At 46.9% G+C, this 15,093-nt stretch overlaps 5 protein-coding genes across 5 annotated transcripts; 3 read left to right on the forward strand and 2 right to left on the reverse strand.

Moving 5' to 3' along the window:
• Positions 1 to 976: 976 nt before the first annotated feature.
• On the forward strand, positions 977 to 2,050 carry N7458_009384 (uncharacterized protein; the record flags this gene model as incomplete). Its single annotated transcript, XM_056912766.1, has 1 exon — positions 977 to 2,050. The coding sequence occupies one exon, from the start codon at positions 977 to 979 to the stop codon at positions 2,048 to 2,050; it is 1,074 nt and encodes a 357-aa protein (XP_056761615.1).
• Positions 2,051 to 2,986: 936 nt separating this feature from the next.
• N7458_009385 (Zn(II)2Cys6 transcription factor) lies at positions 2,987 to 4,631 on the reverse strand (the record flags this gene model as incomplete). The annotated part of the gene is made up of 3 exons (XM_056912767.1): positions 2,987 to 3,686; positions 3,754 to 4,237; positions 4,298 to 4,631. 3 exons carry the CDS (start codon positions 4,629 to 4,631, stop codon positions 2,987 to 2,989), a joined length of 1,518 nt encoding a protein of 505 aa, XP_056761616.1.
• Positions 4,632 to 5,709: 1,078 nt separating this feature from the next.
• On the forward strand, positions 5,710 to 6,491 carry N7458_009386 (cyanamide hydratase; the record flags this gene model as incomplete). The annotated part of the gene is made up of 2 exons (XM_056912768.1): positions 5,710 to 5,929; positions 5,992 to 6,491. 2 exons carry the CDS (start codon positions 5,710 to 5,712, stop codon positions 6,489 to 6,491), a joined length of 720 nt encoding a protein of 239 aa, XP_056761617.1.
• Positions 6,492 to 9,640: 3,149 nt separating this feature from the next.
• Positions 9,641 to 11,482, forward strand: N7458_009387 (uncharacterized protein; the record flags this gene model as incomplete). Its single annotated transcript, XM_056912769.1, has 2 exons — positions 9,641 to 10,124; positions 10,176 to 11,482. 2 exons carry the CDS (start codon positions 9,641 to 9,643, stop codon positions 11,480 to 11,482), a joined length of 1,791 nt encoding a protein of 596 aa, XP_056761618.1.
• Positions 11,483 to 11,631: 149 nt separating this feature from the next.
• On the reverse strand, positions 11,632 to 13,922 carry N7458_009388 (asparagine synthetase B family protein; the record flags this gene model as incomplete). The annotated part of the gene is made up of 6 exons (XM_056912770.1): positions 11,632 to 12,476; positions 12,532 to 12,723; positions 12,780 to 13,044; positions 13,099 to 13,182; positions 13,230 to 13,687; positions 13,760 to 13,922. The coding sequence occupies 6 exons, from the start codon at positions 13,920 to 13,922 to the stop codon at positions 11,632 to 11,634; spliced, it is 2,007 nt and encodes a 668-aa protein (XP_056761619.1).
• Between the last annotated feature and the right edge of the window lie 1,171 nt (positions 13,923 to 15,093).

Raw genomic sequence — 15,093 nt, forward strand, 5'->3', positions numbered from 1 at the left:
CCTCCTCTTTTTAGGGGGACGTTCTTCATCTCCAACGCTCGAGTCAACACCTTGCAAGTATAAATCATCCACACGAGTGAACTTTGCACGACCAACCGACTTTCGAAACATCCCCGCATTAAGTCCATGTCATTCACAGACCGAGCATGTCTGAAAACCCCCACTTCGTTCACGGGGATTATACGGTGGGATGGATATGCGCTTTGCCCGAGACTGAGCTGGTGGCAGCTACAGCCATGCTCGATAAAGAACATCCAATTCTTCCGGCAGCGGATCCAAAAGACAGAAATTCATATATTCTGGGCGAGATCAGCAACCACAATATTGTCATCGCGTGTCTTCCCTCAGAAGCAACAGGCAAAGTATCTGCAGCCACTGTGGCTAACGATATGCTCCGCAGCAGTTTCCCAGCCGTAGATTCGGACTCATGGTTGGGATTGGAGGCGGGGCACCATACTATCCGCAACCACAGGCTACAGGAGATGACTCTGAAGCTGAGGACGATGACGAAGAAAATCAGAGACATCAGACTCGGTGACGTGGTGGTAAGCCAAAACACAAAGTCAGCCGAAGCTGTCGTGCAATATGACTTTGGCAAGTCCTTGCAGTCCCGGGGCTTTGTTCATATGGGCGGCAAGCTGGACAAGCCACCTTTGATCGTGCGGACGGGAGTCTCGTCCCTCAGGGCAAAACATAAATTAGGAACAACATGCTCCGCGAGCTCTTAGATGAGGTATTGAAAAGATACCCAAGCACAGCTGGATAATTCCAGTTTCCGGCCTCGGCAAGAGACCGTCTGTTTAAATCGAATGTCGTTCATGTGCACAACAAGAAGTCATGCAAGGCATGTTGTGGGCCGGAACTTTCTGACCAGTGAAGCAGTCGCTCTTTCAGAAATCAAGGAATATCTCCAACTGAAGAAGTGTACTTGGAATCTGTCAATGAAAATGACGGCGGATTACTATTGCCACACAGAATGACAGGGCTACATCTTGCGGCCTACTTTGGTCTAAGTGGCATTGTGAGGATCTTGTTAGACCAAAGACATCCGTCGAATCTCAGAGATGATTATGGGGATACACCACTCTCATTGGCGGCAAAACATGGACATGCGTCAGTGGTATATGCGCTGCTGGAGAGAGGCGCCGCAATCAACAGAGGTAGTGAAGATCATGGGCCACCTATTTCACAAGCGGCAGAAAGAGGGCATTTATCAGTGGTGAAGGCTCTCATCGAACACGGAGCTAGTCTCGAACTCAGGGATGGCACAGGCCAAACGCCTCTTTCTATAGCGGCAGAGCAGGGACACAGGGAAATTGTCAAAGCCCTCTTAAAGGCTCGGGCCACAGTTGATTCCCCTAATATTGAGGGTAAAACACCGCTTGCACTGGCTTCAGCAAAGGGGCACTTAGAGGTGGTAGACATCTTGTTCAGGAAAGGTGCAGCAATCAATTCAAAAAGTCTGTCAGGTGCGTCGCCATTCTGGCAAGTAGTATTTTACGATCACAGAAAGGTCGCCAGATATCTTCTTGAAAGAGGGGCTATATTCGATTCAGAAGACAAAGAGGACAAAGAACTTCTATCGATGGCCGCCTCCCATGGAGATGCAGCACTTGTGGACTTGCTGCTCGATCTAGGTGCACCAATCGACTGGAGTGATCGATATGACTTTATACCACTCCTGGTGGCAACATGGGAAGGGCATGAGACAGCGGTGAAGATCCTTTTGAAAAGAGGTGCAAATATTCCTTCAAAAGACTCGCAAGGTCATACAGCACTATTTCAAGCAGCGATGCATGGGCGTGAGTCCTTAATCAAACTCCTGCTCGATAGCGGGGCGGTAGTCGATTCGCAAGACAACAAAAGGATGACACCTCTGGCATGGGCAACGGTGAATAAGTACTTGGCAAATGTGATAGTCCTTCTTGAGAGGGGTGCAGATCCCAATTTGAAAACTCATTATGGGAAAACACCCTTGGACTGGGCCAGGGAGTGGGGACATGAGGATATAGCGCAAGCCTTGTTGAAGAAAGGCGCAACTCTTCCATGATGTACATAGTTGATTAGCGGAGCCCGATCATCTGTCCTGAGGAGAATACGCGAGCATATCTTTATACTCGTAATCACAACCGGTACTATTCCAGATCTTGTTCGCAACTCACATGAGACTATTTTTACTATCCGCAGGTCTACAGATGTCATTCAGCATAGAGGCTATGAGTAACTAGGTAGCCCTCATCCACAATATCAAAGGCAATAGAAACTCACACTTACCCATAGCACCCAAAGATTAATTGTAATCTGTTAAATTAACAATATAAGAGATGAATATCTAATAGAAAGTCCACAGCCTCTTTTTAGAGAATCTTCTGTGACGAGCAGCTTCCATAGAGCTTCAAGTAATCCAGATCCCCCGTATCATATATACGAATTAAGCGATTATCCAATATACTTCTTGCGATAATAATAAAACCACCCTTGTTTGCAAGTCACATAGAGATCTTCGCCCTGATGAAAGAAACACCAAGTATGTTGGTAGACTCCAGACGGCGATATAAGTTACGACTGTGATGTTTATGCAACAAAATTAACCGAGTCTATACTTCGAAGAAAGACTTGTAAAAGAAAGTAAAGAAAGACGTGGTGAATGCTCATTAATATATTTATACCGGATACTGGTATGCAGGAAGCATCTTTAAGATTGGAAGGCTAATTGCATAATAATGTATAAACAGGATTAATTAATGCATAACTTGCTAACCACGTTGGACTTCAGGAGGGCTAACAAAAAGGGGGGAAAAAAAGAAAGGAGGGAGAGGGGGAGGGGGATAATTTTTGACCACGCTCAGCTGTAATATGACCACACTGTTCTGCAACCTCCGTGTGAAAATTACGCAAATTCTTATACAAAATTATCTGTAAACGTGAACTTGGAGGCTGCCTGCAACCAATTCAATCAAAGTCTTGTCCCAGTGTGCTCTGAATATTATATCAAGAGCCAGCCACGACCCAATCCATCAACATCGAAGACCTCACGCATCAGAGAATCGGGAAGCTCCTTTCGTTTCCAGTGATCTTGAAGGAGTTTCGAGGCACCTATTACGTTTAAACAACTCGTAGAGTCCCAGAGCCCACGCAATGATTTCATGACAAAAGCTTGTTGGCTTTCTGTCCAACAGTCCAATCCAGCAATGAATGTCGGCCAAAGGAGGCATTTAAAAAGTACGGGGTCGTTTTGCAAGATTTCAATGAGGCCAAGCAATTGCGACACCAGATCCGTTGCATCGGTGGCTTCAGCATTCAAGGCACTGAGCACCCGCCTGCCGTACAATAAAGTCGCCGTTTTGTATGCTTGTGACAACGAAAATAGCATGGCGACTTCGGTCGTAGGAGATGCTGCTCGTTGCTGGAGGTCTGATGCCCACGCAAGGCAATCAAATCGTTCAGTTAGCTCAAGCATTATCACGGTGTCACGTATGATTGAGGTATTCGAAGATCCATCGGCCCGCTTAAATTCAGCAATAAGACATCTTTGGTCGGAGAAGAATTGTACTGCTCTCAAAAGAAATTCAGGGCATCCCAGGAAGCTCCTGACAGTTGACTCTTGATGCTTCGTACATTCGTTTCTGATAAATGCTTCAGACACAGTCTTCGTAGATGACAGGGCACTTCCAAGAGTTTCGATTCTGTGTAGTATCAGCGACGCATTAGAACAATCTTTTACTAGTGATATTCAAGGGTATGATCACGTACAATGACAGCTGTTCAGTTATGAACTTTCTCGTATTTCGAATCGTATCTCCCGGATCGGCTTTCGCATAAGAATCTTGAACAGGTTCTGCTAGGGACTGATTGAGGACGAGTAGACCCCTCGCGCCTTGGAGGTGAGAGTTCCAGCCGTCGATCCCGGATTCAAGAAGATCAAGGAATATGAGAAGTAGAATGGTGGCCATTGTTGATTCCGTTTTCCGAGGCCCTGGATGGGACAGTGACGAAGATAATGCCTGGATAGTTTGCTTCTTGAACAGAAGTGCATCCATTCTAGCATGCATGAATCGAGGGGCCATCACCGCATCAGTCTCATCAAATGAGTGACCTGTATTGGCAAAGTGTCGAGCTGCGAGAGCAACGATAGCTTTCTGCAAAGCCAAGTCTTCTAGGCCAAACGCGAGCAAGTTCCGGAACGGATTGCTGTCACTGTCGAACAGGATGTAAAGCTTGCATATTTGTTTACAATCTATGCTCGATATTAGTAACCCAACATTCTCTCTTCCGTTTTGCCAGAACGCGAGCCTACAATAATCGACATAGAACCTTGACAGTTGATCCAAGTTAGACATGTGGGGATCCTGCATGCCAAAGGCAGGGGTCTGGAGTATTTGTAGCCGTTTCGCTGAGGTGAGTGAAACTTGTTTCACGTTCGATCGCGGGGCTCGAGAATCTTGAGATGCCTCTGAGGCGTCTTTGAAAACAAATCCTCGCAACTTCCCCCGAATCGCCACGCCTGTCACCCATCTCAGAGGTTTTTTGTCATGGCATTCTAGTCCCGCTTTCTCGCATTTTAAACAAGGAACGCGAGATTGATCGCACCGCACCGTTCGGCTGCGGCATGTCCAGCATGGTCTGAGCATCTAATAAGCTCGTTGTAAGTACTTTGCAGGGTCTTATTGGATGGGTCGCGACGCAAGCATGGGCTACGTGGAGGTAACTGGACACAGCTTGCTGACACACGTGATGTCATCACGGACTATATCAGTGACACTGGTCGGAAATACAATAATCCGCTTTTGATCTGGATTATGTAATAAACCAACTTCCCGTCTGGGCATTGATTGGCGTTTTGCCTTCAACCCCAATGGCAGGTAGATATAGGTATAATGCGTACCTACAGTAGGTAGACAACGCACTAGCGGACCACTCACTGGACCGGAGAAATGCCCGTTAGCCATTTATTCAGATGGGTCTCGCCAATGACGCCTAGAATAGGGCAGGTCTTGATGAGGATATCATTGTTGTTGATGGTCTTGCCTAGTAACAGTCAACGCTCGTTGATGAAGACGATAAGCCACGACCAATGAGGAAGAATTTGTGTTATGAGAGCAGTCAGCACAGATAGATACTTATATGTGTTGTTGATTCGGCTGAATGACGGCTGGAATTTATCCTCGCAGTTGTATCTCTGGGCGCCACACACTACAACTTCCCTGCTTCGACCACAGTTTACCAATCGCATTCTGTGATACTGTACGAAGACTTGGATAATTATCCCGGATTTTCTCCTTTTCCCTCACAACTGCACCGTTTATGCCGATGTCGCGGATAGCGAATATCATAAAGTACTGGTCAGTCTCCTCATCTGGAAATGCCCCACATGAGATAACCTCCTATTCGGGCAAGGCTCCACATGCCATGCCTAACAAACCTCCGGGCCCTGGGAAATCTTTGAGTGGATTAGTGGCGAAACCTGGATTGACAAACAAATAATGGCACAGCGCTATCGGAAGCCAAGGAAAATTCAGAGTGCATATCTCAAGTAATGATGCAGTGTGTCATATGGGGAAACGTTAGTATTTAAAGTCATCACCCCATCCCTGGGTATCACTATTTCCCTGTAACTCCCGCTATATCCTCGAGAAAAAACAACTGCCCAAACCGGGTTTCAATATCGTTCAAAATCTTCTTCATTCTTTCGAGCTATTCCACCACGCTATGTGTCACGACGAGGTTGCAGCTAATGGCTGGACCAGCACGCCAGCCGATGCAGGTGCTATCTTTAGCGACCAGTCATTCATCAGCAAAGCAAAGCCTTTGCCTCTTAATGACATCAAGTTTCCATTTGATGACCCCACCGTCGCGAAGACATTGAAGTACGTAAAAGATGCGCTACACCCTGAAACCTTCAACCATTCAATGAGAGTCTACTTCTACGGTAAGCTTAGATATTGCGTGTAACTCTGGTTACTCACGGATCTATATCTAATGTGTGAATAGGAATGGCTATCACCAAACAACAGTTCTCTGAGCAAGCGGCGGCTTTAAACCCGGCGACTTGGGCTTTGACATGCCTGCTACACGATATCGGTACCGCCGAGGCAAACCTCACTGCAACCCGAATGTCCTTCGACATCTACGGTGGTATCAAAGCTCTGTATATTCTCCAAGATCTTGGCGCGAGTAAAGATCAGGCCGAAGCAGTTGCTGAGGCAATCATCCGACACGAGGATATGGGAGTCGATGGAACGATCACGTACATTGGTCAACTTATCCAGCTGGCGACCACTTATGATAACACTAGTATTCATCCACACGTCAAGAATTTCGGGGAAATGATTCACGATACAACTCGCACTGAAGTTAGCGAGGCCTATCCACGCATCAAATGGAGCACTTTTTTTCGAGCATCGTTCGCAAGGAGGAGCAAATCAAACCTTGGTGCCATTCAACTCATCTTGTTGACTTCGCCAAAGAAATTGAGACGAACACCCTTATGAAGCAATTTGAATGAGAGCTGGTGGGGAAAGTCAGACGCCTGCACAGCCTGACACTTCAAGGCTATACTGCTGTCCACTCAATGTTAAACCGATTACCGGGAAATTGAATTTCAAATATCAAAATAACTGAACGAAATTGAACTTTCCAAAGCCCAACAATCAATTTCCGCTTTATGGGTGACATCTGGGCATAGAAAACATTAGAAGTTGCATCAAACACCCGTCACATAGTCAACGCGCTGAAACATATGATCAGATCCAATTGAATCAAATTCTCAATGTCAATCATCACAACAACCCAGACTGTTGGAGGATGTTGCATGTTGATAATCCCTGGTTGTAACCATAGCTGGAGCAAATTTGTCTAATTCAGCAACCTGTGAATTCAGTACCAGTATTCTAAGCACCATTGGATTCCATAAGCTTGAGGCACCTCAGGGAAATTCAAAATCATCTCGTCAGCCAGTTTCCAAACAGAAGCCGAATTATATTGCTCGGACTATCTAGAAATACGTTTCAAAAGACAATCGGAAGAATCTTTCCCTTTTCTCAGTCTCTACATCAGAGGAAGTTCGAGGCAGGAAGGTGTGCTAAATTTACAGGTCCTTTAATACCAATTCAATTTTGGATAAGGAAAAATGTAGATTGATTCTTGCCATGAACGCCTTCTCTTGCCATGCACACTATTTATCAGAACTAATTCTGGAGCATGCACAGTAAATTATAAATAGCGCCGGGCTTGGTAATTGGCATCCCGTCGAGACAATCTTAACTAGATGAATCAATAGGTCTTCTTAACCATAAATCCACTGAGTTTTTCTAAAGCTCTGGTTATGGTGGTTGTTTCGTTGATGCGCTGAGGTTGAATTCAGGAAATAAAATCCCGGTAGGCACACCCCATATGAAGTGTCAGTATTTTCATCGAGGTATTGACGGTCAACAATTAAACTGTGTATCTATTCATTCAGTTGAACTACAGGGTAGGAGAGAATTTTGTCATTCCCATAGCCCTGGCTCAGACTGCTGCTCCGTTTAGTTGAGCGATGAGTTAGAAGCTTTTGTTAATTGCTTTTCGCGGCGGCCGGGTCTCTCAATAAAGGTTTAGTAAGGACCACGGGAATCTTGTTTTCCATTGCTTCAAAGGCCGAGTGCATGGGATATACCAAAGATCCCGGTCGGCTGCTGCAATGAAAGGCGTGCGAGTGCCATTCTTATATTGCTCGTCTTTGAGATAGAAGAGATTGCGAGACCGTAAGTTTTCGAATGAATGAGGCGCATTACGTTCGAAACACAGACGAGGGCTATGAACTGGTAGCAAGTATTCCGGGTCAATTAAGTCAACCGAGTCATCAACCGATTCATTATTATAGAACGTCCTAGGTCGTAGCCCCGTACGAGTTGCCCACAGTGGGTCCTCTTCCATATGGCCAGGGCCTAGGCTGATCCACCTTGTCATGACGAGGGCTATCTTTGATTCGAATCCAAAATTGCCAATTTCGACTTGGGCATCTGTATTACACTGGGCGCAATAAAGGTGACGGATGCTGTCTCTTTGCCAGGCAAGGCCTTCAAAATATGGTTTGCAAAGCCAAGAAGCTTTTGGTGCGGACAGAGTTCAAAACGATCAGAAAAATATGCCTCGATGTCAGTCCAACCATCCGGTGTACTCAACTCGTCCTTTGTTCTAGCGAGCAGTATATCGTGCATCCTGATTAGAAGACCGCGGGGCCAATAACATATCTGTGCTTCGCGTGAAAACAGCGAAGTTATGTTTATGCTTGGGTCGGACGACGGTGCAAAGCGGTGGAATCGTAGAGGGTGGCGGTAGACTTGCGTATAGGACAAGGAATCAGTGGTGATCCCAGACTGTGAGCCATGGGAAAACCCCCTCATCGCAAGCTTAAGGTGAAGGAAAGTAAAAGGATTCTCTGAATGATCACAAGAGGAGTGTGTCCTTAGGCGTCGCTTGATCGCATACCAACTGCCTCCTAGGAGACAGGGGAATCGGAATTGTTTTTCGTTGAGCAACTCACTCAGGTCGAGACTATAAGATCCGTCATAGGGATGAAGGATGTAACAGATTTCACAAGCGAAGTATCCTGGAAGGTCTCGTTCTAGTCGGTTCAATATCGAGATCTTGTCGTGTCATGTCACAGGTGGTAGCCTGCTGATTTGACTGAGAGATATCGCATGGAGTCGATGATTGCAAATCGACAAGCAGGCAAGGTCAACAAATGAGAGAAAGTCAGAGATTTCCAATAATAGCTCTGTGGGGAGATTGGCTAGAAACTTCATGTTCGAGTCGGCAGGTAGACGTAGTGATTTCAAGTCAAAACTGTAGGGGGAAGACGAAAGATGAAAACCGGATGTACAGTAGGAGACAACGATATGGACTTTTAGCATGTTCATCAACGAGTACAGATTTGGACAGAGCTTCCAGCTTTAGACGGAACATCCATGGAACATCCAGTCGCCAGCACCGCCCAGTGATTTAGCAATACTTCGCATAGTCCGATTCCCATTTGGGCGAGTAGACCCTGCAGCGGTCTAGAAGCTTTTTTGTAGATCCCTGGTTGGTCAAGCGGTAATTCCGTCTTCGGTCTCCCGAGAAAGATCTTGGCAATGGAATTTGAGTATGGGGCTTGGGGGTACCTTCCTGTTAACTGTACATAGAAATGTGTGGGGGTCAACTTCAGGGGAGAAGTGAACTTGGGGTAAATAACCTCGAGTCGAGGATTTCCGTCCCTTCAAGTGGGGGCAGATGGAAAATGTTCCATTTTTGCCGAGCATTCTGGAACTCTGATTAGCTCTTCCGTTTTCTCCGTTGGCTTAGTTCGCGCCTCTTTAACCGGGGAGATTCACTTTACGGACAGCGCGCGTGACGAGAGAACTGCTGTCAGTACTGTAAATGTTTAGTTTTGCTAGCTTAGCCTGTAAACACCCGCTCAATTTTGAAGTTGCGGAATTACCAAATTCGGAAGATCCCATGATGAAGCTGTCGATGCCACGACCCGAGACCGTGTCGGGCATGAATATTATTTAAGAACCCGTCCCAATGTCAACTAAAAGCTGACGTGTGCAAATATTCCGCTCTTTTCTCCAGCACTCGATCGATTTCCAGTCGGCGAGTCCGCTGTGTACGTTGAATCATGTCTGGCAAACACTATTTTCCCTCCACGAGCGCGAATTCTTTGGTTCCGAGAGCATTACGAGCTCTCGTATCTGCGAATGACCACTTGACCTTGGATTATGCGGAAAGAGTCGTTGCAAATGCCTTTCACGATGATTCAAAAGTCAGCATCATCAGTGGAGGTGGCTCAGGACACGAACCAGCGTGGAGTGGCTTTGTCGGTGATGGCCTACTCGCAGCAGTTGCTTGTGGTGATATTTTCGCATCCCCCAGCGCGAAACAAATTCTCGCTGCAATTCGAATGGCCCCGTCGAAGAAGGGAGTTATATTGTTGATTACCAATTATACTGGTGATCGTCTTCACTTCGGTCTAGCCGCTGAAAGAGCCAAGGCTGAAGGGTTTGTCGAAAACGTCGCGATTCTGCATGCCACCGACGACGTCTCGATCGGAAGAAGCAAGAACAGCCACATGGGCAGAAGAGGTCTCCCTGGGCATGTTTTTAGTAAGCCTTCCACAGTTTTTCCCTGTGACGCATATATCTAATCTACCGTAGCTATGAAGATTATTGGGGCCGCGGCCGCGGAAGGCTACTCCTTTGAACAGTGTCTTGCCCTGGGACAAGCAGTCAATGGACACACAGTCACAATCGCTTCTGCGCTTGACCATTGCCATGTACCAGGTAGAAATCAGCAATCATCTCTTGCGGACGATGTGGTCGTAATTGGCGCCGGCATTCACAATGAACCTGCCCAAGTTCACATTTCTCCAGTCCCATCGGTTGAGGATTTGATTGGGCGGTGTCTCAAACTCCTTTGTGACGAATCCGATACAGAGCGAGGTTTTGTCAAGTTCGAGCAGAATGATGAAATCGGGTTGCTAGTAAATAACTACGGAGGCCTCTCGGTTCTCGAATTACATGCCTTGGCCGATGAAATTCAACTCCAATTGAGCTCACGATGGAATATCAAGCCTTACAGAACGCTGTTTGGCGCTTTCGAGACATCTCTCAATGCACCTGGCTTCTCTATCTCTCTATGCAACCTGACAGCCGCAGCTCGGCAATCGAATGAGACTGTTGCTACCCTGGTTCGCCAATTCGACAGTGCTACGACCGCGGTCTCATGGCCCAATACTACCCGTCCCTCTTCTTCTCAACAGAAAATAACTTTGGACCATCTCGATGCGAAAGCAAATGGACCCGTCGGTGGCTCTCCTAGCATCAAACTCGACTCCGTGCTCCTTGAAACTGCCATTCGGACCTCATGCGAGAGAGCCATCGCAGCGGAACCAAGTTTGACACAGTGGGATATGGTTATGGGAGACGGAGACTGTGGTGAGGCTGTCCAGGGCTTGGCCGAATCTATCCTACGAAGAGTCGATAAGGGTTGCACAAAATCTGGCGACGTGCTTGAGGTCATACATTCCATATTGCAGGGTGTGGACGACATGGGCGGCACTCTTGGGGCAATTTTTGGAGTTCTACTATCAGCCTTTTTAACTTCTTTGAGGAGAAATGCGTCCGAAGGCAAAATAAACTCAAGCTCGCCAAGGTTTTACGCAACTGCTCTCGAGTCTGCGGTTACATCTTTGAAGTCGCACACAGGAGCGAGGATAGGAGACAGGACAGTCATGGATGTGCTCCTTCCATTCCAGGAGGAGTTCTCCAGAACAAATGACCTCGTTTCGGCAGTGAAGGTTGCAGCGGAGAAAGCCGAGGGAACGAGGTATCTCAAAGCGAAATATGGTCGAGCAACATATGTTGGCGAGGATTCGAGCCAGGAGCTTCCAGATCCCGGAGCTTGGGCCCTTTACGAGATAGTTGCTGGCTTGGCCGATGGTCTTGGATTCGCCTCAAAGTAGTGGATTACACATCTAAGCTATGTACATGGGCCTCCAATAAAAGTGATTTCCATTTTACCTCAAAGCATAAAGCTGTGTAATTCGGTTCGATCAAACTTATGTTCCCAGCAAATTTCCGTCCAGTATTCGGATGCCCAAGTCTGTCAGAGTCAAGAGGCTCTTGCCACTCCAAATCTTTGAGAGAGCACCACAAATTGACAAACACTAAACGCGACTCGAAAAGCCCACGGATCTTTCTCTTGAAATGCTTTTTGCACAAGTACTTGTGTTCTTGCCCAGTCTATAAACCCAAGTGCATCGACATTCTCTCGAGAAGTCAGACGACAGAATAATTGATGCAGAGGCCCATTTTCTTCAAACTTTGTCGGTCCCAGATAAGGCTTCTTTGTCCGTTTGTAAATCTCATCCGTGACGAATGGACGAACCGCCTCTCGCAAGACATACTTTTCTGTGAAGGATCCATCTGATGAGGAGTATTTGATCTTGAGGCTTGGCGGTATGTTGTTGGCATACTCTGATAGATGATGATCTAGAAACGGAGGTCTAGTCTCGACGTGGTGAACCATATCGATATTATCACCTAGATACCGAAGGAGCATGTTGCAGAAGAATCCCTTGGTCCAGAGATATTCTGCAGTATGAAGTGGATGCCAGCGATTGATGATAGCCTCACGTACCCGTCCGTCGAGTCGTTCAACCTGTGCAGTTTCGGGGCGTGTCGCCGTGAAGGAGTCGGTCCATTCAGCAAACGGTAGACGGCCGATAATTAAAAGTCTGCTTAGTATTGAGGTATTATTAAGCATTCGACGTGTCGACTCGGGTAGTCCCCTGCCTGGTTCAGGCATGCCTTGCAGGGAATAAGTGGCTTTCGACTTTTGTGCTACGTCTGTGAGCTCAGTTCCTGATAGGGAAGAGGGCCACGACAAGTCGCTTTCGAGCAAGAACTCGTGAGTCAAATCTTTGTATCCGCCGAAACTTTCGTCGGATCCCTCTCCTGCAGATACAAGGTTTAGACCCATGCAATGGTATTGAGTGCAAAGGATACTTACCAGTTAAGATCACTTTGATCCCATGAGAGTTGGCGACTTCAGCCATGGCGAGTCTTCCTATCCCGTTTGTGTCCGGCATTGGTGTCTCACTGTGCCAAACAGTATCCTCGAACTTAGAGGTAATAACATCCTCTGTCACTGGTACCGTATGAAAGTCAGCGCCTAGCCACTCCGCGGTCCGCTGCGCAATGTCTACCATTAATTAGCTTTTAAATTCAAAAGACCACTGAATCTAGGGCTCAACATACCGGACTCATCAGCTCCGCTCTCCTTGTCAAACTGCACCGTGAAGCATTTGATTCGTGAGAGGAGGTGGCTATCATCATTGCCAAGTCGGGCGCCTTCTTCCTTGACGAGATGGGCTACCATGCCAGCCACGGCCGACGAATCGATCCCACCACTCAGGTAGATTCCCAAAGGTACATCGGCACGAAGTCGGACCTTAATGGCTTCCATCAGGCGAGTCTGCACGCCCTCGATCATCTCTTCTTCTGATCGGAGCTCAGGCGTTCGCTAAAGCTATTTAGTGACCGGGGTTAGGTGTCGAAGTAGGCAACTCCGGCTTACCTTATTCGGATATTCGATATCCCAGTAGACTGCGTCCTGAATGGGCTTAAAATCCCTGCTCATGATGTAATGTCCGGGTGCGACCTGGGTGATATCAGAAATGATCAGAAAGCCAGTGAAGAGTAACAAACCGAATGAACCCCCTTGAACAACGTTCCTGCGCCAAACAGCCAGCCACATTCCCTAAGACTTTGGACGTCCCACTCCGGCTTCCAACCAAACGGAAGAAAGCATTTCATCTCAGTTGCCACAAGCAGTCGATTGTTCACAACAGTATAGTAGAGAGATTTGACTCCATACCGGTCCCTTGCCCCGATAAAAACCTTTCTGCGCGCATCCCATAAGATCAAAGCAAACTCTCCTCGAAGGTAAGACAAGAATGAAAGACCGTAATGTCTATAGAGAGCTAGTACAATCTCGCAGTCACTGCGACTATGAAAATCGTACTCGCTGCCCAGAAGATTTCGATAGTATTCGTCATCGTATAGTTCGCCATTGACGATTGCATAAACATCGTCTACGCTGTTGTGGAAGGGCTGATTCGCTTGCGAACTGAGGTCGACAATAGATAGTCGAACATGTCCTAGATCTAGGGAGCGTCAGTCAGTTAGCTTGAGATGGCTCACTTTTCTAGCTTCCTTCATTGAAGTCGGGCGCTCACAAACATTGCCGTCCCCGCTATTCCATTTTCCTCGCGCATCGGGTCCACGATGTTGAATCAGATCCAGACTCTTGCTAAGCTGATCATCGAGTTGGTCTAAGGCGTCCTCATTCGGTGGTACGGGGCAGCCTTTCAGCGAAAGAACGGCGCTAATTCCACACATCTTGATTTATTCTTAGTTGCTTGTCAAAGATGCTTGCGAAACCCTGATTTGGTAGGTAAGAAAACTATGATTGACGACAGTTCAATGTGGCAGCTTGACAAATAAATAAACCCCGCAAATGGGATCTTCCTTGGGGCGCTTTTTTAATTTGTTCAGGTGGCTATATGCAAATGCCAAGCGATCCAGGTTTTGACTGGGCCAAGATGGCCCCCGATTTTAACAAAGCGTAGTGTTACATCGGTACTTTTGAGCTGACGACGCGCCGTGACAGTCTATCAGTAGCAAACAAATCGATCAACCTACCGTTGAGACTTTCTTACAAGGCCACTCCAAGCATATACGACCACGTGGTGGTGATATAGGGCCCCCCGTCCACTCAAGTCCACAGTTGCAGATCGAAAATTTGAATCGATCGACCTATTGAGAGACGTAGCTGAATACGCGTCAACCTTTGAAGGTATTAAGTACGCCTACGCGCATGGAGGAAGCCTAGAAGAGAACGGCAAAGAAGTCCGAGTTATATTGATCAGAAAGAAAGAATGGCAAAATGCAAATCGAGGCCTAAATTGGCCCCTCGAAGCAAACGACAAATGCTGGTCCTGGAAACCTCCGTGGGAAGATCCGCTAACGGAGATCTCCCAGAAGGAAATTTCCCCACCAACTTCCTCTTCTTTTTTATGATCTCCGAATGCCTTTTGAAACATCTCCTGGATAACTCAGGTCAAATTCCTCAGTTTGTCTTTCAAAAGATGACCGATCAGATAATTTTGAGAGTCTCCATGCCACATGAGGTTTCAAACCTCTTGGACCACTCTACTTAAATCACATCTCTTACTCGGCCATTCTTTATTCGCCCTCGTGGGTCAGACTACGGGTTAAGCGCAGCAACATAAAGACCCTGGATTTGCCAGAGATGATGTAAATCATCTAGATCTAATTAATCAAATATTTACAAGCCTGAGCTATACACCTTCACCAACCCCCCAAACGAGTCACGTGGCTTTCAGGTATCAAGGCATGAACAACCCGGAATAGGCTTAGTTTGAGAGCGGTCTCGGCCACCATCGACCATTTGACTTATCATGTGAGGCGCTGCTCGCTTGACTGGAACAGAGATTATCTTGATTTTGAAAGCTAGTTTGTGAAGGCATTTTATCCGAGTCGTCCCCTG

Source organism: Penicillium daleae (assembly GCF_028827525.1).
Source record: "Penicillium daleae strain IBT 16125 chromosome Unknown utg000008l_segment0_segment0, whole genome shotgun sequence".
NCBI lineage: Eukaryota > Fungi > Ascomycota > Eurotiomycetes > Eurotiales > Aspergillaceae > Penicillium > Penicillium daleae.